Source organism: Sceloporus occidentalis, unplaced genomic scaffold, assembly GCF_023333645.1.
Source record: "Sceloporus occidentalis isolate IW3139 unplaced genomic scaffold, rSceOcc1.0.p SCAF_13, whole genome shotgun sequence".
NCBI classification, from domain to species: Eukaryota; Metazoa; Chordata; class Lepidosauria; order Squamata; family Phrynosomatidae; genus Sceloporus; species Sceloporus occidentalis.
Genome location: NW_028316993.1, coordinates 17262896 through 17287054, shown reverse-complemented (window position 1 = coordinate 17287054; position 24159 = coordinate 17262896). Strand labels below are relative to the sequence as shown.

Genomic DNA, 24159 nt, shown 5'->3' with positions numbered 1-24159 from the left:
AGCTTTGTTCAATCATCTACGAGGAAGAAGCCTATATACCACAGGTTCACTGAATATTTTTTTCTTGCTTAAAAATTATAGCTACAAAATAGCTATAGAATACTGTTTCTAAAATTTCCAGGCCAGCTCTGAAATGTGTGTGTCACTGCAAACTATATTCCTGGAGAATGAATAACGGCATGCAAAACTCCAGAATTTGCATGTGGCGAAGAGTCCAGATAATTTGTTCATTGTGTCTGAGGAGCTGCAACAAGCACACATGACAAAACCAGCACCCACACAAGTCAGTCTTATGGAATGGACTTGAAAAGGCTACAGAAGCAATGTGCAGGGCTCTGGAATGGTCTCAAAATTCTAGGAAGCCAAAAAAAACACCCCTGGGTTCCTTCTTGCTTTGCATTACGTCCTTTTCAACCTGTAAATCATTTACAGAATAATGACCACAATAAACAGGATAGTGGCAGTCCCTCGGTCATATTTAAACAAAAAAGAGCCCAAAGCATGTAGAAAGAAAGGGAACTGGGTGGAGGGCATGGATTGTCTAACCAAAAGGGTGCATTAAGCCCTTCCATACACACTGCTTTCCTTCTTTGCAGCCTATCTCATGAAGAGTTAGTTATAAACCTGGCTTTTCTCCCAGTACCAGAGCCATCATGGACAGAAAAGTGCTTAGAGAGTGAGGTTTATGGGGCAGTAAGCTACAGAAGGATGACTATCATTAAAAAACCAAACAAACCTAGACTCCTCATGCATACATAGGATAACCAGTAGGTCATCTGTGTTCAGTGATCCCAAGTAAGTAGTTTTACTCAAAATAAAAAAGGAAATATCTTGCAGGATCCAACCAAGGTCTACAAAAAGTCAAGAGGCAGACAACTTCCTTGTGTTGTCACAGTGGATTCCCCCCCCCCCCACAAGCCGCTACCAACAACAATAAATCATCACTACAGACCATTTTCTTAAAATAGAAAACTGCTGCAAGGAATAGGAAAGATGGCTCAATTATATGGTACAAAAGCCAGCCTGTTGACACTTTCTTCTGAACTCAGTTTGTCAGAGAAGATTGTACCTCTGACCAACATGGAACAATGCAGTTCCACAGAAACCTGACTTCTCTATTTAGGACTATTAGTATGCATTCTTGGCCTTTAACCAGATTTCTTAAAGGAAACTTGCAAAATGCCAAGCTCTGACTAAAGGAATGAGTATTTTTGATCTCTTTGTTAGCAGAAAGTATGGAATTTGTAACACCAGGACTTCCACAAAAGGTCTCCCTTCTAATGTTTACTGGTGGGGACACCTACTCTTCAGCAATCCATTTTCATTTGAGCAAATGGGGCTTCTGCCCCAATCGCTCTGAGACCACAGTGATCGGATGCCAAAATCCTGAAGCCACCCACAGCCACAGTCCCGAATCAGCCAGCAGCTTCGGGCTGCATTAGCTGACCTCAGAGTGGCTTCCAGCTGCTTCAGGGGCATGCATCATATAAACGCCATGCCTCCGAAGTAGCTGGAAGCTGCTTTATTTGACCCATCTGCTTCGGGCCTTTGAAAACACATCCATACCTGTGTGGAAGGCTCCTCATATGACCGGAAGGGTCCGTTGAACATGACAATCCCGTTCTGATAGAAGGTAAGGGGGATTGAGTCCAGCTGTCTCAGCCTAGCACCCCCAGCTGTGTGTTCAATTTGGGACATGCCATCCCCAGCCAAAACATTTAAATCTTTCAGGTTTTCAAAAATCAAATCAAAATTGATTGGGGTTCTTGAAAGGATGGCATCACCTACAGCAAAGAAACAAGTAAGTACTAAGAGTGAGAAAATGGCCAAACAACCCCCAAATCCTATAACTTAACTCCAAACTCCTTTCTTATATCAAGGGAATGCAAGAAAAACAGTTCCATTGCTTTTGAGGTTCAACCCTACCTAGACTTTGGATCTGGGGTCTCTCTAGAAGATGAGCAAGGAGAGTCGAACTTGGCAACAGACTTCCTAAGAAGGCTTCAACTTTGCCAACCAGAGGATTGAAAATCTCCACACTATTTGCCTGCGTTTTTGGCTGTTTCTTGGACTATCCTCCCATCCTTGCTATACCTTCAACATGAGTTCTGGAGATGGCATGCCAAGCAGGAGCTTCATGGCCATGAATTGTGAGTCTGGCTATCAGTGGTAGACTCACTAGGATGGATTCACTCATCAGTGGTGAGTCCACTCTAGCCAACTGAAGAGGAAGGGGAAATGTGAAATCAATGCTAAAAGCTACAGTCCCAGGTTTCCCTGAACTGAGGAAACAGATAACATTAAACTAATGTCAACAGGACTTGTCAAGAGGACTACGTTTTTTTTATATCCTGAACTCCATATGTGGGGTTGTTCCACAGTGGTATATTTCAACATACTGAACAAGAGTCTTGGAAATTATAACAGGCACGTGGGCTTTTTGTCATTCATAACTCCCTTTCAATGCTAAAATCTAAAAGTCTAAATGATTTTCAAAACAGGAATGAGGCAAGAAGGGATTTGCACAATCTTCCTGGATACTTATAGTGATTTTTTAATGATGTTTTCCTGAGGGCTGTTTCATTGGTGGCTATATGGGGGGAAAACAGCTTTTATAGAGGCTATCATCTGAAAACATTATTCTGAAACCTGGGAGCACCTGTTTGTATTATTTCTTACATGATTCTTGGTTATAATTATTTGCATGGTCATTTAATGGGAGGAATGATGTATTGGGTCCGATCACTATATATGGCCTTTTAAGGAGTTTTGTAAGGAAATTACAAGATTCTTCTCCAAAGAACTCACACTCTATATTTCAAGTTACAAAAAGACCACAAGCAGGGAGGACATGGAAAGGCTTAAGTAAATAATAATTTGTATTAATAATGTTATCTAAAATGGGGGTAGTCACTTGTTCCAGCCAACCTGGCTTCCAGAAACCTTTCAGTGGGTGAATTCTTTCTTCTTTTGGTGACTCCAGTTCTTCTGGAGAATCTGTTTCTTCTCCAACCCAGATCAACCCATAGTCATTCAGAAACCGCTGTGGAGAGAGAAATGGGGACAATTTAGCAATTACGGGGAATGGCAACAACAGGAAGTTAGGGAATAAGGGTACTTAAGATTATTAGATGGAATATGAAAAATAAAGTTGTGTGATGAGCCCAACCCAGGCAACAGCATGATGAACACAGGGTGAGAAAGGCAAATGAGGTACTTGAGACTCTGAGATGGAACACAAAGAAAAATTTTCCCAAATAAGGTTTTATTTTAGTTCTGTAACTCATTTATTTATTTATTTATTTAACTTACATCCTGTCTTCTATGTAATGAATTTCAAGGCAGCTCAGGGCAGCATTGGGTTCCTCTAGCTATTCTCGTAACAACCTTCAGCGGTAGCTGAGACTTAAGAGAACATGAGTCTCATGGCTTAAACTAGAAACTAGTTTTCCCAAGTCCTATTCCACAAGCAGTTCAAAATAGGGGTGGAAAAAGTGTTCACCTGAAATTGACTTAGTTTCAGATTTAGAGTATTGAGCGAACTTGAGCCCAAATGGAACACAGAGCCTTCCAAACCTGACCTTCAAAATTGAAGGGTCAAATATACCTCTTTTCTTCCTTTTTCTTTAAAAGCAGAAGCAAGAAACAAAAGGGAGTTTCCCTTTCCCTTTGACTGTTGGCTAGCATTAGAAAGATGGATGCAGTAGCTTCTCAGAGGTCAGTTTGTTCAAGGGCCAGGTTCAGGTCAAAGGGCTCTTACCTATTCTTCAAACAGCTCAGATTCCTAAAGAAAGAATGAACCTCTGGTCCCTTTCACTAACCTTACCTCCATCTCCCAGATCTGATAATGTAGCTGAAGGCATAACTCTTCCAGTTCCTTGGTTCTACATGACTGTGAAGCTTTGTGAGGGGATAAAGAAGAGGTTTAAGATTTTTCATATTACTTAAATAACAAACTACATCAAAATCAGACATAGCTCTGTCTCTGTTATCAGTTAATGTTGTGACTCAAAATGGAAAAGAATAAAGTTGGATTTCACCTTTGGACAGTCATCTCTCAGATGTACAGTATCACACAGAAGCCTAGCCGAATGCAGTCATTACAGCCATAAAACTTCCTACAGGCTCATCTCACCATGTATGGTAAGATTCCAATACAATCTCTCCACACGTTCATGTCTGAAGGATGGCTTTCAGTTACACATCCCCATTTCTAGCAAGACATGGCCCCTGCATATTGCTGAAGGTAGAAAGACATAATAAAGGGAAGTATGGTACAGTTTTACCTTTTCCTTCCTGAATCTCTTCCTCAAGCTCTTTGATCTTCTTATCCTGCAGATCCGAAAGCAAAAGACAAAAAGATGATCAAGTGCTAAATCCAGACGCAACATTATAATCAACAGCAGCTGATCAGACTATTTTTACTTATTGGACACACACTAGTACATATCTGTTCTGTCCTTAGGCACACCAAGTGTCTTCAGGAATCAACCTTTGGGTAGAGTGAATGTGATTCACTCCATAATATGGTTCACCTTTCACTATGCACACATTCAGTTGAGATTATCACACGGGGAAAAAGAAATGAGAGAAAAACACAATGCTCCTGTCATGACTGCACGATCGTGTGAAGATTTTCACACAATGTTATGCTCATCCCATACATCTCCCATTAACAACCTGGAATGCTCCTGTAACTTCTTATTCACAAGGAATCCCTGTGAATAGCTTGCCGATAGCACTTCATTTGCTTTATTGCAAATATCCGTAAGCCAGTAACGCATTGTTCGCGCTATCACAGAGCACTCAGACCTTTTCCCAGAGTGCATTTAGGTATAGGTGATTCATTTTCATTGTTAGGATTGGTTTTGGAGTGGATTTCTATGTTATTTCAAGGTGTAGGGCACAATTTTCTTTGAACTGTATAAAAATAATGTTCTGAAATATATCAATTTTATCTTATTCTGTTTGGGATATAACCATGCTTTTCAAACATGCGCAGTTGTGCCAAAATGGCACATGCATGAAATGTTCAATATCCTACACTTCATAATATTTTTTATCTCCTGTGTTTTTCTATATTTTAGCAGCAAAGATCTTTTGATTTTCCCTGGTTTCAAATTCATCTTGTGCTTAATACTGTTATAGCGCTGCAGATTTTTATTTTTGCTCTTTTTTAACTGCTTGTTTGTTCTTATCTGGTTAGTTTTGACTTGCTGGATTTTACTGTACTTTCACAGACATCATGTGACTATGTTCATTTTTCTCTTTTATTCTGTCAGCTACCAGAAGATTTTGTTGTTGTTATATATGTAGTGTTAGTGAATAATGCATACTAAAACCATCAAAAGAATCTTAAACACAGATCTGCTTTCAGCTATCGTTGATCTGAACTGTTTCCACACAAACTAAATGTGGTTAAGTCTAGCATTTTCACCCTGTGCTGGATTGCTTGTGCTTGGTGCTTGACTTTCTGTTCCAAGGAAGCAATCTTCTGCATCATGGAGGTCATCAGTTCCATGTCACTGGGAGCAGCTGGTAAGGAATGAAAGTAATCCATCACAAGAGCAATTCAGATTCAAACACATATTTGAGCTATTAGTTTCACAATGACACATTGTGCTCCCTGAAAAAAAGACAAGATGCCAGAAGGCTTGGTATGCTGGGTTCTCTATATTGGCTTTCTGTCCAGCTTCTTGGGAGAAAGAACCAGTTTTTGGCTCACCAGTGGGAGAAGACTATGTATGTGTGCACACATTGAATCTCTTATATTTAAAGAAGTCAAGACTTCTTTAATAGAATATACTAATATATACTATACTATATAGACCAATATACTAAGTCTTTCACATTGCTAGAGTCAATGAGACACCCTGGAATCCACTGGGTTCTTTGTGCCTCCACCAGAACTGATACTCTGCAGTAGCAACAGCTCTCTATAGCATATAAGGGTGCCAGAGTATCCTCGCAAACCATAAAATCCTTCAAGATTCTAAATGTCTTTGCTTTTCCAGAAGTGACAGGAAAGAAAGAAGCAGCTACAGTCTCCGTGGTATGGATGGTGAGGATACGACAGCTGATTCTCTAACAGCTAGGCACCATGCCAGTCTTAAAATGGGGTGTAAGGGCCAAATGCAGCCCACAGGCCATGTAATGACCACCCTAATGTGAGACTGCAAATGGAATTTGGGATGTCTTCAATCTTACATATGAGGTCAAATTTCAAAAGGAGCCCTGCCCTCCACACCATCCCCTCTCCCGCTCATATGCAGATGAACGTTCTCCCTAGAAAAGCAACACTATTATTATCCTTCCATATTTTGTTGGTCATGCACATGTTGAGTAGAGCAGTGCTTCTTTCAAGGGCCTGTACCATATTTGTGCCACTGGCTACAACTATTTCTTTTCTTCCCGGAAATTCACCAGGGACCACCCCTTTGAGTAGCACATGAGCAGTGAATATAACAGCAGCAGAACCAGAAAAGTTTGTGGAACCACATTGTTTAACATTTTATGATCTGCACCTATTGTTCTTTTCCATCAAAAATGTTTTCAAGGGTGGGAAGTGGAGGAAGGCTGTGTACGTGTCTTCATTTGAATGTGACTGTATGTTTATGCTGGAAAGAAGGAAGTAGGTTTATAGGGAATGTGTAAGTCCTCAGAATTTGGTTCAGCAATGAGCACGTGCATCCCTCCATCTGAGAGACTAATGTGATAATAGTTTCCTTGGCCTAGTAGAGCAAAATAACCATCTTCATAAGCAATAGTCTTCAAAGTCTGAGCCAATCAATTCCACATTCAAAGTATGTCACACAAACCAATAATTAAAAGCTAGTCCCTGCCTAATAAGAATTGTTCACTCTCTTTTAAAATTGATCCCTTCCTGGTGTCAGCTTCAATAGCAGTTTTCCACTTAGCATGGGTGGCTGCTACTCTAGAGCAATAGGCATAAATATCCCATTGATTATATACTTGCTTGGGTTCTACCTTGTATGTTTTCATATGTAACTCCATTATCACGAGGGCTAGAAACATATGTTTTCATTCCAATACTTAAAACTGAGGTTACTGGAGGGGTCTGAATTCTGTGGCAGACTATTCTTGTATACATGAGGACTGTCTAAAGACAAAGACCCCTCAAAAGAAGGAAACACAGTACATAACCTCCGAGTTGTCTACATGTCTGAAACATGTATTTCGCATTACCCAGAGAAATAACCTTATCTCCAACTCTTCCACTCATAGCAAATATACCTGAATTGCTTGAAGTTCCATTTGAACAGGAAGGCACACTGACTGGAATCTGAGCACCTGGCCCTAGGATTTCATCCATCATAGCAATTTCATCCTCTGTGAAGCAAAGGGGATTGTCTCTTGTTACGCTGGTGGTGATGAGAAGATGTTTGGGAGGGAGCCTTAGCATTTAGAAAAACTGGATGTGGTGGAGATTTTAAAAATAACAGACCCATACATATCTTACCCACCCCACCACCACAGAACTAACAGCATGAAGCAGAGCTGAGTTCCCTCTAGAACACATTTCTTGGCTGGGCTTGGCTTTTATAGTCGCACACTTTCAGAATCATTCTGTGACTGTATAAAGGAATCAGCTTTAGGGTCGCCATAAGTTGGAAACAACTTGAAGACACACAACAAAAATTTATATGCTTATTGTAGGAAAGGGTGAAAAAAATATTAAGAAAATATTACAAACCACAATTCAGTTGCAGGCCTTCCTGACCTAAAAAAGAGTTTATGATTTCCAATCAGTGAATAGAGATTACAGATAATTTACACAAGAATTTCTATATTGTAACATACTAATCCCAGAATTTTACTGTGAATCTTAATCTTAACATTTTAAAACTGAGCTTGGTCTTTGACTGGTTTGTATCTTATAATGACTGTTCAACACATGTCTAACTTAGGCGGGTTACAGACCGCCATATAAGTACGCAATGAGCGCGTACTAGGGTTAGGAAGGGGCAGTGCTTCCACACACTCCTAATCCTAGTACGCGCTCTGCGCGCACAAAATGGCGGCAGCCATTCCACACAGCCGCCGCCATCAATACGTCACGACCGCGCCGCTTCTAAACGAGGCGGCGCGGTTGTGACGTATTGAGGCCGCGCCGTGGTGCATAGTGCGCCTTTTGCGCGACCCCGGAAGGAGCTCCGTTTCGGAGCTCCTTCCTGCTTTACGTCACTGGGCGCAGCCTTCAGACGGCTGAGCCTAGCGACGCAAGGGAGAAAGGGGCCAAGCGGCCCCTTTCTCCTCCTCCCCGCTGCCGTGGGGTGTCCTTGGGGCTTGAAGCCCCAAGGACACCCCTTTCCAGGCTGCTGGGGAGCGGCCTTTTGCCACTTCCCCGCAGCCTACAAAGCGGCGGATCGGGGCCTCGGAGGCTGCCAGTCTGGCAGCTGAGGCCCCGATCACTGGGGAAAGGGGCGGGTGCAGGCCGCCCCAAACAGGCGGTCTGTAACCCGCCTTAGCAAGCAAGAACTGTTGAATTAAGGGGACTGATAAACTCAGTAAGTGCAGTCACAGGTATCTAAACTTCAGTATATTCCTGGGTTGTAAACCACAGCTTCGTTCCATGCTACATCTGCCTGGCTGATAAACACAGTAATCTCTTATCTTTGATCAGTGACTGGATAGGAAATCCACATAAGATAGGGATTCTCAATGTCTGTTATATAGCATAAAATACAATTAACTAATGCACACACACAAAAGGATTATAAGGGTTTATCTCTTACCATTCCGGATACGCTCTTTGAGGTGTATGGTCCTTTCTCTGAAATCCAGAAGAAATCAGGAAATATTTTTTGTTTTTATCTGAAGTTTTTATATACAGTACTGCGCTTTATCACAGGGCCACAGGGCAGCACAGAAGAAAATCAATTTGAACAGTTTAAACAAACTAAATTAAACAATGTGAAAGACTAAAACAGGTTTTTAAGGTTAAATCAGTTCAAAACCATTTTCATGTACATTTTGCAAAAAATTAATTTGGTCCAAAAGGCTTTAATAAAGAACCATGAAGATGCCAGCCATAGGTGCAGGCAAAACGTCAGGAATGAATTCTTCTAGAACATGGCTACATAGTCCTAAAAACCCACAAAAAACTAACCATGTTTTACTTGATGATGTTATGAAGCTAACATAAACACCAAGCAAACCAGGGGGCTACAGCTGAGAAGACTCTTTCCTATGTCTTCACACATTATGTTGCATCTACTGGTGAAGAACAGAAGAGGGACTTTATAATAGACCTTAGTCTTCAGGCAAGTATAGATAAAGAGAGATGTTCATTCATGTAACAAAGTCCCAAGTCATTAAGAGATTAGAATATCATCACAAGGATCAAGAATTTGGACCACAAGCATACTGGCAAAGAGTGCCATTTAAGACCAGTGTTATATGGGATCTATATGCTATTTCAGTCATCAAAATATCTATTGCATTTCACAGACGCTGCAGCTTCCAAGTAATCTTCAAGGGCAACTGCACAAAGAATGCATTACAGTAGTCTAATCTGGAAGTTACAAATCCATGAAGTACTGTGGCTTAGGTTACTGCTACTAGGAAAAGTCACAACTACAGTAGTAAAGCAGTTGAAACTGGGTCCAAGCACTCAGACACTCTTTCCTCCCAGTCTGGGACCCATGATAGCTAATATATTACTAGTTATTCTATTTATTTTAATTATTATTAATTAATTCATTTCTATACTCCATTCCACGTTTAATGACAACCTAGTGTATTTGAAACACAACAATTACCTCCAACATTAAATGAACAAGTCTTTTGGTTTGCTGGTAATGTGAGTACACATAATGAAAATATTCACAAAGAAATAAAGTCAGTGATGACAATTGCCTTTGTTAGTGACTTCAAACTACAGTGTGGCTAAAAACTAACTGCCCCCTAATTCAATTCAGAGGTTGGAAAAAATACATTTTGGATGATGATGAAGAAGATGATGATCATGATCATCATCTTTATTTATTTATACCTGCCTTTTCCCCAGAACTGAGATTCAAGGCAACACAACTCCTCCTGTCAGCATGGCACAGTTTACATGCAGACTAGCTATTTAGGCTATGAGATACTGGGAGCTGTAGTCCAATAAAGTACGCTTTCAAAGTTCTGACGGGTTTCAACTGAGATGCAATTTCTACCATGCAGTGGGCTGAAAACTAGAATGGACATGAAAGTAAACTTGATAAACAAAGGCAAGATCCTCCACAAGTCACTATAGGTTTGGAGCCAAAAGGTACAGCCTTCTGCTGCTGCTACCAGAGATCTGGATGATTGTGTGAACAAGCCCTCACTTACCCAGGTTTTTGCAACTGAAGTGGCATTCTACGAATCTTCCCCAGAGAGGAGAGAGGCGATGTCATGGTTTATCTTTTATCAGTTTCATACACTAAAGATGCAAGAAGACAAAATGTATTGCAATTTGTGGTTAACATGTGAAGCTTGGAACTGTATTACCTACACAAGGAGAACAATGCTAATTTTTGGAGATGTGAAACTCTGAACTCTAAAAATAAGCCCCGCTGAGACACCTTTTGAGTAAATGTGGCTGAGCTTCCACATTGGGTGCATCTACACTGTAGAAATAATGCAGTTTGACACCACTTTAACTGTCATGGCTCCTGGCATTTGTCATTTGGTCAGGCACCAGCACACTTAAGCAGAGACAGCTTGTAAAACTACAAGTTCTAGGATTCCATAGGATGGTGCTACAGCAATTAAATGTGGTGCCACTTGCGTTATTTCTTCAGGGTAGAATCAGGTGCACCCTTACGGTGCATCTACACACAGCTTTAAGTGCTGTAGCACCATCCTATGGAATGCTGGGATTTGTAATTATATAAAATCTTTGCCTTTTCTGCCACAGCGTTCTAGTGCCACAACAAACTACAAATCCCAGCATCCCATAGCATTGGGCCGCAGCAGTTAAAAGTGGTGTCAAACTGCATTACTGCTACAGGGTAAATGCTTCCTTTTAGGTCCAAAACACACCGCAGAAATAATCCAGTTTGAGACCACTTTAACTGCCCTGGTTGAGTTCTAGGGAACTGTAGTTTTGGGAGACATTGAGCCTTCTCTGTCACAGAGGCTCTGGTGCCAGGACGTACTAAAACAAGTAACAGTACTTGTCCATAGAGAAATCATACTTGCCCATAGAGAATCATTGGAAAATACTTGTCCATAGCAAGTATTCTCTAATGGTTTCCTATGGGCAAGTATGTTTTCTCTATGGGCAAATATTCCCAATGCTTCCCTATGGGCAAATATTCCCAATGCTTCCCTACGGGCAGATATTCCCTGTGCTTCCCTATGGGCAGATATTCCCAGTGCTTCCCTATGGGCAGATATTCCCAATGCTTCCCTATGGGCAGATATTCCCAATGCTTCCCTATGGGCAAACAATTCCAATGCTTCCCTATGGGCAAACATTCCCCAATGCTTCCCTATGGGCAAACAATTCCAATGCTTCCCTATGGGCAGATATTCCCAAAGCTTCCCTATGGGCAGATATTCCCAATGCTTCCCTATGGGCAAACATTCCCCAATGCTTCCCTATGGGCAAACAATTCCAATGCTTCCCTATGGGCAGATATTCCCAAAGCTTCCCTATGGGCAGATATTCCCAATGCTTCCCTATGGGCAGATATTCCCAATGCTTCTCTATGGGCAAATATTCCCAATGCTTCCCTATGGGCAAACATTCCCAATGCTTCCCTATGGGCAGATATTCCCAATGCTTCCCTATGGGCAAATATTCCCAATGCTTCTCTATGGGCAAATATTCCCAATGCTTCCCTATGGGCAAACCTTCCCAATGCTTCCCTATGTGCAAACATTCCCCATGATTCCCTATGGGCAAACATTCCCCATGCTTCCCTATGGGCAAACATTCCCCATGCTTCCCTATGGGCAAATATTCCCAATGCTTCCCTATGGGCAAATATTCCCAATGCTTCCCTATGGGCGAATATTCCCAATGCTTCCCTATGGGCAAATATTCCCAATGCTTCCCTATGGGCAAATATTCCCAATGCTTCCCTATGGGCGAATATTCCCAATGCTTCCCTATGGGCAAATATTCCCAAAGCTTCCCTATGGGCAGATATTCCCAATGCTTCCCTATGGGCAGATATTCCCAATGCTTCTCTATGGGCAAATATTCCCAATGCTTCCCTATGGGCAAACATTCCCCAATGCTTCCCTATGGGCAAACAATTCCAATGCTTCCCTATGGGCAGATATTCCCAAAGCTTCCCTATGGGCAGATATTCCCAATGCTTCCCTATGGGCAAACATTCCCCAATGCTTCCCTATGGGCAAACAATTCCAATGCTTCCCTATGGGCAGATATTCCCAAAGCTTCCCTATGGGCAGATATTCCCAATGCTTCCCTATGGGCAGATATTCCCAATGCTTCTCTATGGGCAGATATTCTCAATGCTTCCCTATGGGCAAACATTCCCAATGCTTCCCTATGGGCAAACAATTCCAATGCTTCCCTATGGGCAGATATTCCCAAAGCTTCCCTATGGGCAGATATTCCCAATGCTTCCCTATGGGCAGATATTCCCAATGCTTCTCTATGGGCAAATATTCCCAATGCTTCCCTATGGGCAAACATTCCCAATGCTTCCCTATGGGCAGATATTCCCAATGCTTCCCTATGGGCAAATATTCCCAATGCTTCTCTATGGGCAAATATTCCCAATGCTTCCCTATGGGCAAACCTTCCCAATGCTTCCCTATGTGCAAACATTCCCCATGATTCCCTATGGGCAAACATTCCCCATGCTTCCCTATGGGCAAACATTCCCCATGCTTCCCTATGGGCAAATATTCCCAATGCTTCCCTATGGGCAAATATTCCCAATGCTTCCCTATGGGCGAATATTCCCAATGCTTCCCTATGGGCAAATATTCCCAATGCTTCCCTATGGGCAAATATTCCCAATGCTTCCCTATGGGCGAATATTCCCAATGCTTCCCTATGGGCAAATATTCCCAAAGCTTCCCTATGGGCAGATATTCCCAATGCTTCCCTATGGGCAGATATTCCCAATGCTTCTCTATGGGCAAATATTCCCAATGCTTCCCTATGGGCAAACATTCCCCAATGCTTCCCTATGGGCAAACAATTCCAATGCTTCCCTATGGGCAGATATTCCCAAAGCTTCCCTATGGGCAGATATTCCCAATGCTTCCCTATGGGCAAACATTCCCCAATGCTTCCCTATGGGCAAACAATTCCAATGCTTCCCTATGGGCAGATATTCCCAAAGCTTCCCTATGGGCAGATATTCCCAATGCTTCCCTATGGGCAGATATTCCCAATGCTTCTCTATGGGCAGATATTCTCAATGCTTCCCTATGGGCAAACATTCCCAATGCTTCCCTATGGGCAAATATTCCCAATGCTTCCCTATGGGCAGATATTCCCAATGCTTCTCTATGGGCAGATATTCCCAATGCTTCCCTATGGGCAAACATTCCCAATGCTTCCCTATGGGCAAATATTCCCAATGCTTCCCTATGGGCAGATATTCCCAATGCTTCCCTATGGGCAAATATTCCCAATGCTTCCCTATGGGCAGATATTCCCAATGCTTCTCTATGGGCAGATATTCTCAATGCTTCCCTATGGGCAAATATTCCCAATGCTTCCCTATGGGCAAACATTCCCAATGCTTCCCTATGGGCAGATATTCCCAATGCTTCCCTATGGGCAAATATTTGGTAGTTTGTGCTGCAATAAAAACCCTAAAGGAGTGGCTGAGGAGGAGAGTACATTCGTGAGAAGAAAGAAAGAGCTGTGAAGTTTAATAAATGAATAAAAAGAAAACGATCTTCTGCCACGAAGGCAGAACTGTCTCGCTTTTGTTAGAGAGAGGTGAGACTCACCCAGCCATTTTGAGGCGTCAGGCGGGCGCCGCCATCTTGTTTACAAATGGTTGCCTAGGCGACCAAGGCTGGGCCTAGTAAACCTGGGGAAGCCTGGGGCTTTCCTAAGGCTTTTCTTCCCAGCATTGCCCCTTGTTTGTGGAGGGGAGGAGGTTTTTAACCTTCTTTAAAAAAACACACACACACAACACACACATTATTATTATTATTATTATTATTATTATTATTATTATTATTATTATTATTATTATTAAATTTTATTTATAAAGAGCTGTAAATCTGCACAACACTGTACAAAATAATAATTATAATTATAATTATGTAATATAATAAGTATTATATATTATTATTATTAGCCCGCCTCTCCCTACAGATTGAGGCGGGTTCCAAAAAATAATAAAATACAATTACATAATACAATAAATCATAAAAATCCGCAATCCCCAACCCATTACCAACATAAATGAACTCTCAGAAATCATAAATTATAAAAGACATTCAAATTACAATTACAAGTTAAAACTGACTAAAAAGAGAAAACATTCAGATACCAATAAAACCAACCCAAAAACCCTGCCTCAGTCTAAGAACAGAAATAAATATGTTATTACCGTCTAAGAATATAAAGAAATATTAAATTATCTTATAATTTTTTTGAATTTTATTTTATTAAGATCGATGCAAAGCAAACAAACAAACAAGGCAACAAACAAACAAAAGGAAAAGAAAAAAGGACAAAACATTGACCATGACAAACAAACTAACAAACAAACTAGCACACTTATAAAATTTTAATAAGCCAAAATTCACAGTGAAACAAAGTAACTGTCAAATCAGTTTGTTTGTTTGTTTGTTTATTGTTTAGAGTTTTTATACCCCACTCTTCAGTCACAACGGCTCTCAGAGCGGCTTGTAACACATACGCACGCATTGCATTTCATGGCGGTCCAAAACACACGGCAGGGATAATCCAGTTTGAGACCGCTTTAACTGCCCTGGCTCAGTGCTAGGGAATCCTGGAAATTGTAGTTTATTGTGGCACTAGAGCTGTCTCTATGGGAAAGATAGCGCAGTGTCTCGCAAACACTACAATTCCCAGAATTCCATAGCATTGAGCCAGGGCGGTTAAAGCAGTCTCAAACTGGGTTATTTCTGCAGTGTGTTTTGGACCGGTGTTAGGTGTGAGTGGCCCTTAGTAACTTGGCTGCAAAAATCTCCTTTTTAGCAAGCAACCCCTGCTGGGGAACCTTGGGCAAATCACACTTTCTCAGCCTCAGAGGATGGCAATTGCAAACCCCTTCTGAACAAATCTTGCCAAGACAACCCCATGCTAGGTTTGACTTAGGGTTACCTTTGCTGTCCTCTGAGGTTGAGACAGTGTGACTTGCCCAGTGAAATTCTACAACAGAATGGGGGAATTCAAATCCTGGTTTCTAGTCATAGTCCAATGCTCACACCATTATACCACCGGCTCTTGGTTTCTCCTTAAATCACAATTTTTGAAAGGTTGTTATGCTTGACCGTGAGAGTCCACAGTTAGGCAGTCTCTTTATTGGACCAAGTTCAGTGCCACAAAAGGGTGCAAACTTGTTAGTTCTTCCAAATTGTTTGCCAGGCTAGTTGGAACAAAAAAAGAATTGTACCATCTCACAGGATGAAGAATGCTGGCAAATTCAAACGTTTGCACACTTTTGTGGCATTGAACCTGTCCTAATTTAGGTGTTGCTCAGTTTTCAATTTGTTTTTTCTTTTTCCTTTTCCTCCTTTGTGGCTCATGCAATCCCCATCATAGCCCAATAAATGGGATTGTTTTACATATGCTCCCCACATGCACATTTGCCTTAGGCCAAACACGTACTGACAACTCTGTTACATAAAATACTACTCAGGCACCAGAAGAAAAGACAGTAACAAATGGTAATGTGCAAATAGCATATGTCTAGAAGGGTAATGGGAGAAAGGACTGCAGTTCGAGTAACAATAAGTGTGATAAAATCAGCCAAAACCCATTAGAAGCAATGCTTGGGTTACCAGATCGGAGAAAGAGGTCATCTTTGCTAATAAACTAATGTAAGCTTGTATCATGCTGCTTTTTATTAGAGGAGAACTAAACTTCACTGTAAGTGGATCAGAGGAAGTATTACCATTGGATGAGAGACAGGGCGGGCAGTTGCTGCTATGTCCTACTGATTAGTAGATTTTTTCAAGATGCATTGAAGGACCAGCCATATATATATATATATATATATATAGCACCTTTCTGCCCACCCCTAGCTGCATCACAAAGCCAGCAGGAAATAGGGGGAGTTTGTGGCTGGCAAACTCTCTTGCCTTTTTTGCTATCAACGGTGTACAACCTCTGTTCTTCTTTTTTAGAGACGGAAGCTACCTGTGGCAAAACTCCATCGCTCAGAGCTGCGCACACCTTTTCACCATGAAGACCATCCTCTTTGTTACTCTTATCCTGCTGATGAATCTGACTCTGGCTATTGCCAATAAGGTAAGCATTGATCTAAAGTATAAATTAAATACCAAGATGCAACAAATTAATCTTCAAAGTGCTATCCAATGTGGTTCAGGTGGTATTAAAATGGGTGGGCAAAGAGTGGCTCTGGGGTTATATGTGGCCCCCAAGATTAGAAGAACATAATCTTTATTATGGTCATAGACCAACACAAGCTCCTAAGGTTGTTCAGTGGTCCTCAACCCATCCAGACTCCCTGAATGCCACTTTTTATAGGATAAAAGAGTAAATTGCTGTTCCTGGCTGCCTCTGAGAGCAGCAATCCATCTTTTAAAGAGGCTGGAGGTCCTCTTCTGCATTACTGAACATAAATCATCATCATCATCATCATCATCCAATTCTGTTGTGGGTTGGGGAGCATATTTGGCAGTTCATGTGTCCCCTCTCAAAAAATAAACTAGCCCCCAGACTAGTCACACACACATACCTGAACTGAAGGGAGGGGAAAAACCACATATGTCTATGCACTAATTTCAGTGATCAGGGTGATGCATAACAGGACTGAACACATTTAATGTCATCTGTCTGTGAGTTTGTAACACCCCAATCCTTTGCTTGTTTACTTACCTGTAGGGGTTCACTACACGTGTGAATTAACTTTTACTTGTCTGGGTATTTGCACCTCTTTGGAAATGGTCAATTTTATTACGTTCTTGGCTTTAATGTCATTGAAACTTTTCACAAAAAATTCTCACATTTAAAGATTTAACTTATCTCTATGTTTATTGCATTTATGGACTTAGGTCCATGAAAGGAAGTGCATCATAAATTGATGGTTCTAAGGAGCCATAGGACTGTTCATTGATTTCAAAAGTTCTTTCTCCAATGTTAGTTGTGCCAGAGTCAAAAAACGGCTATAAGGGGCAACTTTCAATATTGTGCCATGGATATAATGCTCACAGTCTCCTTTCATAAAGGCATAATACGACCAAAGTGAAACAGCCATGGCTTTCAGTAGATGAAAGCTACTTGTATGCTTCAGTTTCTGTTGAAATTAATGTGCCTAAGCATATATAATCGTATTTATTTTATTTACATCCTGCCTTTCTCCTGCCTCAGGACCTGATGCAGCCTTACTTGAGAGTAAATTCTGTTGAACTAAATGGAACTTATCTCTGAATTGGTCAGGTTTCCCTTATTATAAGAGATGTCCCTTATTTGAGAGCAAAAAAGACAGTCCCTTATAGGATTTGTAGGTGTTTCTTATTATGAGGAATGCCTCCTACTTGGCAGTTGGTAATCTTTTTGAATTTATCTGAGTAGGAGGTTAATTCCATAGTAACAGAGTGAAGCCCCCTAGGACCATAGGTATTGAAAGTTTTTTGGAGGAGTGATCGAATCCATCTCATTTTCCATTTCTTTGACATATGTGCTATGTCCCAGTCTGTATTCATGGATGGTACTCCAGTTGAGTATATTTAATTCAGGCTGCATCTGCACTGCAGAAAGAATGCAGTTTGACACTGTTTTAACTGCCATGGCTCATCATGGCACCAGAATTCGCTCACAGAGAAGGCTAAATGTCTCACAAAACTACATTTCTTAGAATTCCACATTGAACCATGGCAAACCCCAGAAGTGTGGGGATGCAGCAGTGAGTGGAAAGCATTGTTTCTCTTGGAGTTCTGTCTGAGCCACTCTGGTGATACAGAGTTCTTTCTAGAGAAAACCCACAACAAGCCTGTTTGTTTCAAGGCTGATTGATATGTGATTGGTTGATAAAAGAGAGTAGAATCATTTTCTAACATCTCCTTAACAGATAATGTTTTTTCATCCTATATGGGATGCATGTATGTATAAGCACTATAGTTATGGTGCTATGCAGTGAATCCTGTACCAATGTCTCCGCCCCCCCCCCCGCCACTCCTTTCCCCACTTACTGGGCTGCAGCTGCTGGGATCAATAGGGATCTGTTGTTTGGGAAGCAACTAACAGCCATTTCCACCTCCTCCCATGAATGATCTCTGATGTGACAGCCAGAAGCAAGAGCCCTGTAGCAATCCCCACTAATGTCAGAGATCATTCAGGCAATGGGGAGTGGAAACGACAGTCAGCTAGTTTCTGATCAACAGACCCCTGTCAATTGCAGTAGCTGCTGCCAGGTAAGTGGGGATTGGGAGACCTTGGGCTAGCGGCTATGTAGAGATTGTGAATATGAAGCAGTTATGAGTGTAGAATGCCACGTTATGCATTTGTAACTGCCATCATAATCATCGTGCATTCCAGCCAACATCATCATAGAACAGTGATGGCGAACCTATGGCACGCGTGCCAGAGGTGGCACACAAAGCTTTCTCTGTGGGCACATGTGCCGTCGCCCCAGCACAGAGTTTGCCAGAGTTTGTTACTAGAAAGCCAGAGGGATATGGCACGTTGCGATAAATAAGTGGGTTTGGGGTTGCAGTTTGGGCACTCGGCCTCAAAAAGGTTCACCATCACTGTCATAGAATCATAGAGTTGGAAGAGACCACAAAGGCCATCCAGTCCAACCCCCTGCCATGCTGGAACTCTCAATCAAAGTATCCCTGACAGATGGCCCTCCAGCCTCTGCTTAAAGACCTCTAAGGAAGGAGACTTCACCAAAATTTCTGAGGAAGGAGTGTGGAACAGACCTTACTGTCAGGAAGTTCCTCCTAATGTTGAAGTGGGATCTCTTTTCCTGGAGCTTGCTGGGTCCTGTTCTCCAGAACAGCAGAGAACAAGCTTGCTCCCTCCTCAATATGACATCCCTTCCAAGTATTTAAACAGGGCTATCATATCACCTCTTGACCTTCTCTTCTCCAGACTAAACATCCCCAGCTCCCTAAGTCGTTCCTCATAGGGCATGGTTTATCATCATAATGTATTCCAGCCAAACACCATAATCACTCCACCTTTTTCCCAGTTCAGGACTCAAAGCTGCTCACAATATTTAAAACAAACATAGCTTTAAAATTCACAGCATATAAATTAAAAAGTAAAATATCAAAAAATACTATTATGTGTACTCCACACTTGTTTCGTTTAGAAGATGATTCCTGAAGATTTTATGTGCATTTGGTAACAATGATGGTTTTATTTAAAAATATACAGATTGAGCTAAAAGGAGGCACACAACTTAAACCAGGGATGGACAAACTGTGCCCCCCCCCCAATGTTGTTGGATTGCAACTCCCAGTGTTCTTTGCTATTGTCTATACTGGTTAGGACTGATGGTAATTGCAGTCCAATAATATCCGCAGGTTTGCACTTTTCCCAATCAGGCAGACAGTGTTCAGAGATAGGCAGTAGTTCAAACCACTATTATCTTTTAATCTAAAATCCATCTGATGGTTTTCTCGCAAGCCAACATGTACTGTACATGAAATCTCTGACTTGTATGGTTTTCTTATCTCAAAATGTCCAGGAAGTGCTCTTGTATGAAGTGCCCATTTCCTAAACCTTCGCCACCAGAGGAGATCACTGGATTTCCCAAGACGCAATTGGCGGATTACTTGTTAATTTCCAGTAGCAACAGATTGCTTGTTTTGCTTAACAGTGGAGACATTTGGCAACTTCTTCAGAAATGTTAGGGGAAGTTCCAAGTCAGCCCTCTGTATTTTTTCCTGTCTGCAGGTAGAGGCAATTTCAACAGTGTGTAACAGTTAAGACACAGGAGAAAGTAAGAGTCATAAACAGATCCTTGCTATGTATGAAATCTTAATGCCTATTCAAAAGAAAGGTTCCAATCCAGTGCAGATTTTCCATGCATCAAGTCAGATCTTGTTTTGGAAGTCCAGGATAAAACTACACATTATATGGAGTACTATGATCCTTTTATCTAACCTCCCCTTGCACCATTCTGGCCCCAAAGCAACAAAGTGCAGTCCATTCATGACTTATTTTCAATATTGAGTTCAGACTTTGTTTTCTTGGCCACTTTCATCGGGTTTCAAATGAAACTACTTTGGATTTTGTGTTTGTTTTGCTTTTTCTGGAATGCCAAAAAACAATATGTAGGTTAGGAACCAGGAACTTTTTTTTTTTATGGCAGCACTTCTTTGGCAGCAGTAGGCATAACTACATCACTACATAACTACTTGGATTTTAAAGTTGGCAAGCTAACTTTGCCTGAATTTCATACGGTTTTGACACCCTCTCTTTCTGCAACCCTCTCACCTCTGTCCCAACAAAGTAGTCCCACTGAATCAATGGGACTGTCATCAGTTCTGAATTACCAAATTCCCATAGATTCAGTAAGCCTACTTTAGATATGATGAACTACAAGAGCCAGTGTGACAAAGTGGACTCCAAATAGCTAGAGCCATTATCAAATGGCCTCTTGAACTCCCGCACCTGCTTTGTGGCAGAAAAATAGGCCAGGGAGACATTTCATCAGAATTCTCTAGAGAAAGGAAGAAATTACTCAGTGGTTTCTCAAACATGGGACTCACTGTTAGCAGTGGCAGAGCACAGTTTTTATTCCTCTAAAGATTTATTGTTGTGGTTGTTCTTGCTACTGCTGGATCCTATGTTTATTACCGGTAGCATCCTTCCAAGACATTATAGGGGAACGGGTAGTGGTTATCACCACAGAATCATTCAGAAAGTGGTGGAGAAAATGCTGCAGTGCTGCAAAAGTGCCCCCTTCCAGGAGTAGGTTGAAAGAAGAAAAATCTCAAAAACCTGACAGCCTCAGTGTTTGTGGTACTCTGATCTATATCACCTTTCTGGCTAGAAGCAAATGCTTGTGCATATCTGTGTATACCTTCAAGTTGCCTGTTGACTTATTGCAATCCCATGAGCTTCGTAGGGTTTTCTTAGCCAAGAAATACCCAGAGGTGGCTTTGCCAGTTCCTTCCTCTGAAATATAGCCTACAGCACCAGGTATTCGTTGATGCCGGTGGTCTCCCATCCAAGTACTAAGCAAGTAGGATAAGTTAAATGTTGCAAAGAATAATCTCCTCATTTCACTATAATTTGGGAGCATACCCTTTAGTTAAGAGTTCTATCTTAATTTGCAATCAGGTAAAATATATTCTCTATATGTTTGAATTATTATTTTTATTATTTTATTATTATTATATGTTTTTATATCCCACCTTTCTCCCAATATAGGGACTCATTAATAGATATCACCAGGGGCCATCCCTAGGCTTCCAGTTTTGGCCTAGAAACCTCAGGACCTGTAATGATCCTGAACTTGTAACCAATTGAGAGTTTTGGATAGCGCCCTATCTTCACATCTGATGGAAAAGGGCTAGTTTAGGTGGTATGGCATACACAGTTTTATTCTGCAAGAGAAATAGCCAGGGAGTTAGACGGAACATTATCCTCAGCTTCTGTCTTAGGATGTGGTTGCCTCACTTTGCCTAATGGTAGAGCCAGCGCTGGCTCTGCAGCAGAGACATCACCATTATTGAACATATGCTGAGGTAATGCTGGCTCCGCAAAATTACAATGCCACACAGAGCTTTTAAAAATATTCTTAAGAAATGTCAGAGCCACCCCTGCCTTGAACAAAATGACCGCACCCCTCTTTTTGTGGCTGTAGTTCTCTGAACTTTACATCTATTTTTTCTCTCTCCTGGAATTCATTCTCTCTGCATGCTAAAGCAAAGGCTGCTACAAGAACTAGCAGGAAATGGGCTTCAGAAGCTGGCATCACCATTTGCAAGGTTGTGGCTCTTTACTTGCTGGCTGGTAACCACAAAGCAACAGCCACTGAGGAGGCGGGAAGGGAAAGGAAGGTAGACAGTAACTGCAGTGTGTGTATCTGTAGATGCATACCTTCAAGACACCTGTCAGCTTGTGGCGACTTCATTAATTTAATAGGGTTTTCTTAGACAAGGAATCCTCAGACCTGGCTTTGTTAGTTTCCTCCTCTGAAATATAGCCTACAACTCCTGGTATTCATTCATGGTCTCCCATCAAGTACCAACCAGGTCTGACCCTGCTTAGCTTCCAAGATCAGACAGGATCTGGTGCCTTTAGGGTAATATGCAGTGACAGCAGATTCCTTTCCAAACACTATAAAGGAGTAATAGGAATTACCTCCTGTTAAAAAGTGGCACTTCCAAGCTCCAGTAACCCCAACAGCAGTTACAGGGTGCATCTACAGTGTAGAAATAATACAGTTTGACACCGCTTTAACTGCCATGACCCATATAGTTTTGTGAGACACCAGAGTGCCTTTGTCAGAGAAGGCTAAAGAGCATGTAAAACTACAAACCCCGGGATTCCATGTGGAACTACAGCACTTCAAGTGGGTCATTCCCACTTATGGTGTATTATTTCTACAGTGTAGTTGCACCCACTGTCTCTTTTCAGATTTCCTTTGGCAATATGGGAAACACAGGGGTGGAGGTGAGCAGAGCAAGCATGCAGGTGCTCATGTCCCTTTGAAGTAAGAAAGCTGGGGGATAGTTTTTTGTGGGTTTTTCGGGCTATGTGGCCATGTTCTAGAAGAGTTTCCTAGGGAATTTGCCTAGGAAGAACTCAAATGTTAACAATATCAGGGAGTCAGCTGCACATCTTCCAATTCCATGTATGATTATTAGCATACAAAAGACAGACTCTCAGCTTTTCCCATTGGGAAGAAGGTCAATGATGTGAATATTGGAGGGGTGTCTCTTTCAATTTTCTACCTGTGCAGAGGATGCCACTGGTCACTGCCATTTGTAAATCAGTTTTATTGAGTGGTTCTTTGACCCTGTCTCAAATGCTCTTTCCAATTGCTTTTTCAGGACCCCGAACCCCCATCTGCAAAAACTCAAAATACCTCTTCTCAGCCTTCTCAAGAAAGTAGCCAAGTCATATACTATGGTGGCCCAGCTTCCTTTTTGATACCACTTGTATTGGCTGTAGTCCATCTCTTTCAAGTATACTGAGCCTGGAGCTTCATGCCTGGGAGGGTATTATCCAAAAAGCAATCCAAACCCTCATCAGCTTCAAGGAATGGATCCTTTCCAATCCAGCCAGCATATTCATTCAGCTACAGTCAATTCATCATGCTGTGCTTTCTGCCATTCTCCACAACCCAAGGCTTCTTGGCTCAGCCTCCACCACTGTATTCACCACCTGCAAAATCAAAGAGGAAACAAAGGATTGCTGTTGGGGTAGATCTCAGGTGCATGCCTTCATATGGAGATTGCCTGCATAGCTGGTGAAGTTCAGAGCAAGATGCTTGCCAGATGGAATTCTTCTTCATGAATACATTTTGAGATCATCCGGCTGATGCTTCCCCCTGTGCATCCATTAACAAGAGTCACAAATCCATCATGAAATTCCTTTTGGACAGGCTGCCTAGGAATGGACTGGAGCTGTGCATAAGCGCTACAATGCTCTCTGCACATCTCCCGTTTGCTTCCATCAGGAAAACTTTTTCAGCCATCATAGAGAGCTACATCCTAGTCTGCCCCTCCTGCCTGCCACCTGAAGTGACCACCTTAACTTGTCTCATGAGATGACCATCTGCTTCTGTTTTTGGAAACCTGCCACCAAGACTACATTGCAGGAAGCATTCTCCAGCATTTGCGGAACTGTATGAACAAAAGAACAGTTCCATCAATGCCTGCTTCAGCTGCAGCATTTCATGTGGAAGAGAAGATCACTTCCAACTTGGCTCATTTCAACACAGGAGGGGCAAAGTGGTGTTTGCAAATGCTCTGCTGGTGTCTCCTTCAAAACCCCTCCAAGTTTGGTTCTGTCTAATAAATAAATGCTTCTTGGCTGGCTAA

The 24159-nt window shown here is 41.7% G+C and overlaps 1 protein-coding gene and 1 long non-coding RNA gene across 6 annotated transcripts in view; one reads left to right on the top strand and one right to left on the bottom strand.

Annotated features, from left to right (window-relative positions):
- UBXN11 (UBX domain protein 11) overlaps positions 1-15567 on the bottom strand; it is a 26925-nt gene extending 11358 nt beyond the window's left edge. For 2 of the 3 annotated variants that reach the window (XM_089479053.1, XM_089479055.1), the window contains exons 1-10: positions 13939-14016; positions 10339-10429; positions 8757-8794; positions 7715-7741; positions 7255-7350; positions 5438-5535; positions 4287-4332; positions 3827-3900; positions 2929-3043; positions 1567-1784 (exon numbers count right to left, since the gene is read on the bottom strand). In XM_089479053.1, the coding sequence (XP_089335179.1) occupies positions 1567-1784; positions 2929-3043; positions 3827-3900; positions 4287-4332; positions 5438-5535; positions 7255-7350; positions 7715-7741; positions 8757-8794; positions 10339-10403 (777 nt within the window). In that variant the 5' untranslated portion in view covers positions 10404-10429; positions 13939-14016. Of the gene's footprint in view, positions 1-1566; positions 1785-2928; positions 3044-3826; positions 3901-4286; positions 4333-5437; positions 5536-7254; positions 7351-7714; positions 7742-8756; positions 8795-10338; positions 10430-13938; positions 14017-15393 lie in introns of those variants that run through there. The other variant, XM_089479054.1, reaches the window with a different exon arrangement.
- Positions 15294-24159, top strand: LOC149305101 (uncharacterized). Of its 3 annotated transcripts, none has more exons than XR_016271876.1 (3): positions 15294-15444; positions 16315-16438; positions 23167-24159. It is a non-coding gene; the product is annotated as an uncharacterized LOC149305101 (long non-coding RNA). The 3 variants fall into 3 exon arrangements; XR_016271875.1 differs by lacking the exon at positions 15294-15444 and adding an exon at positions 15482-15855; XR_016271874.1 differs by lacking the exon at positions 15294-15444 and having other exon boundaries at positions 16184-16438.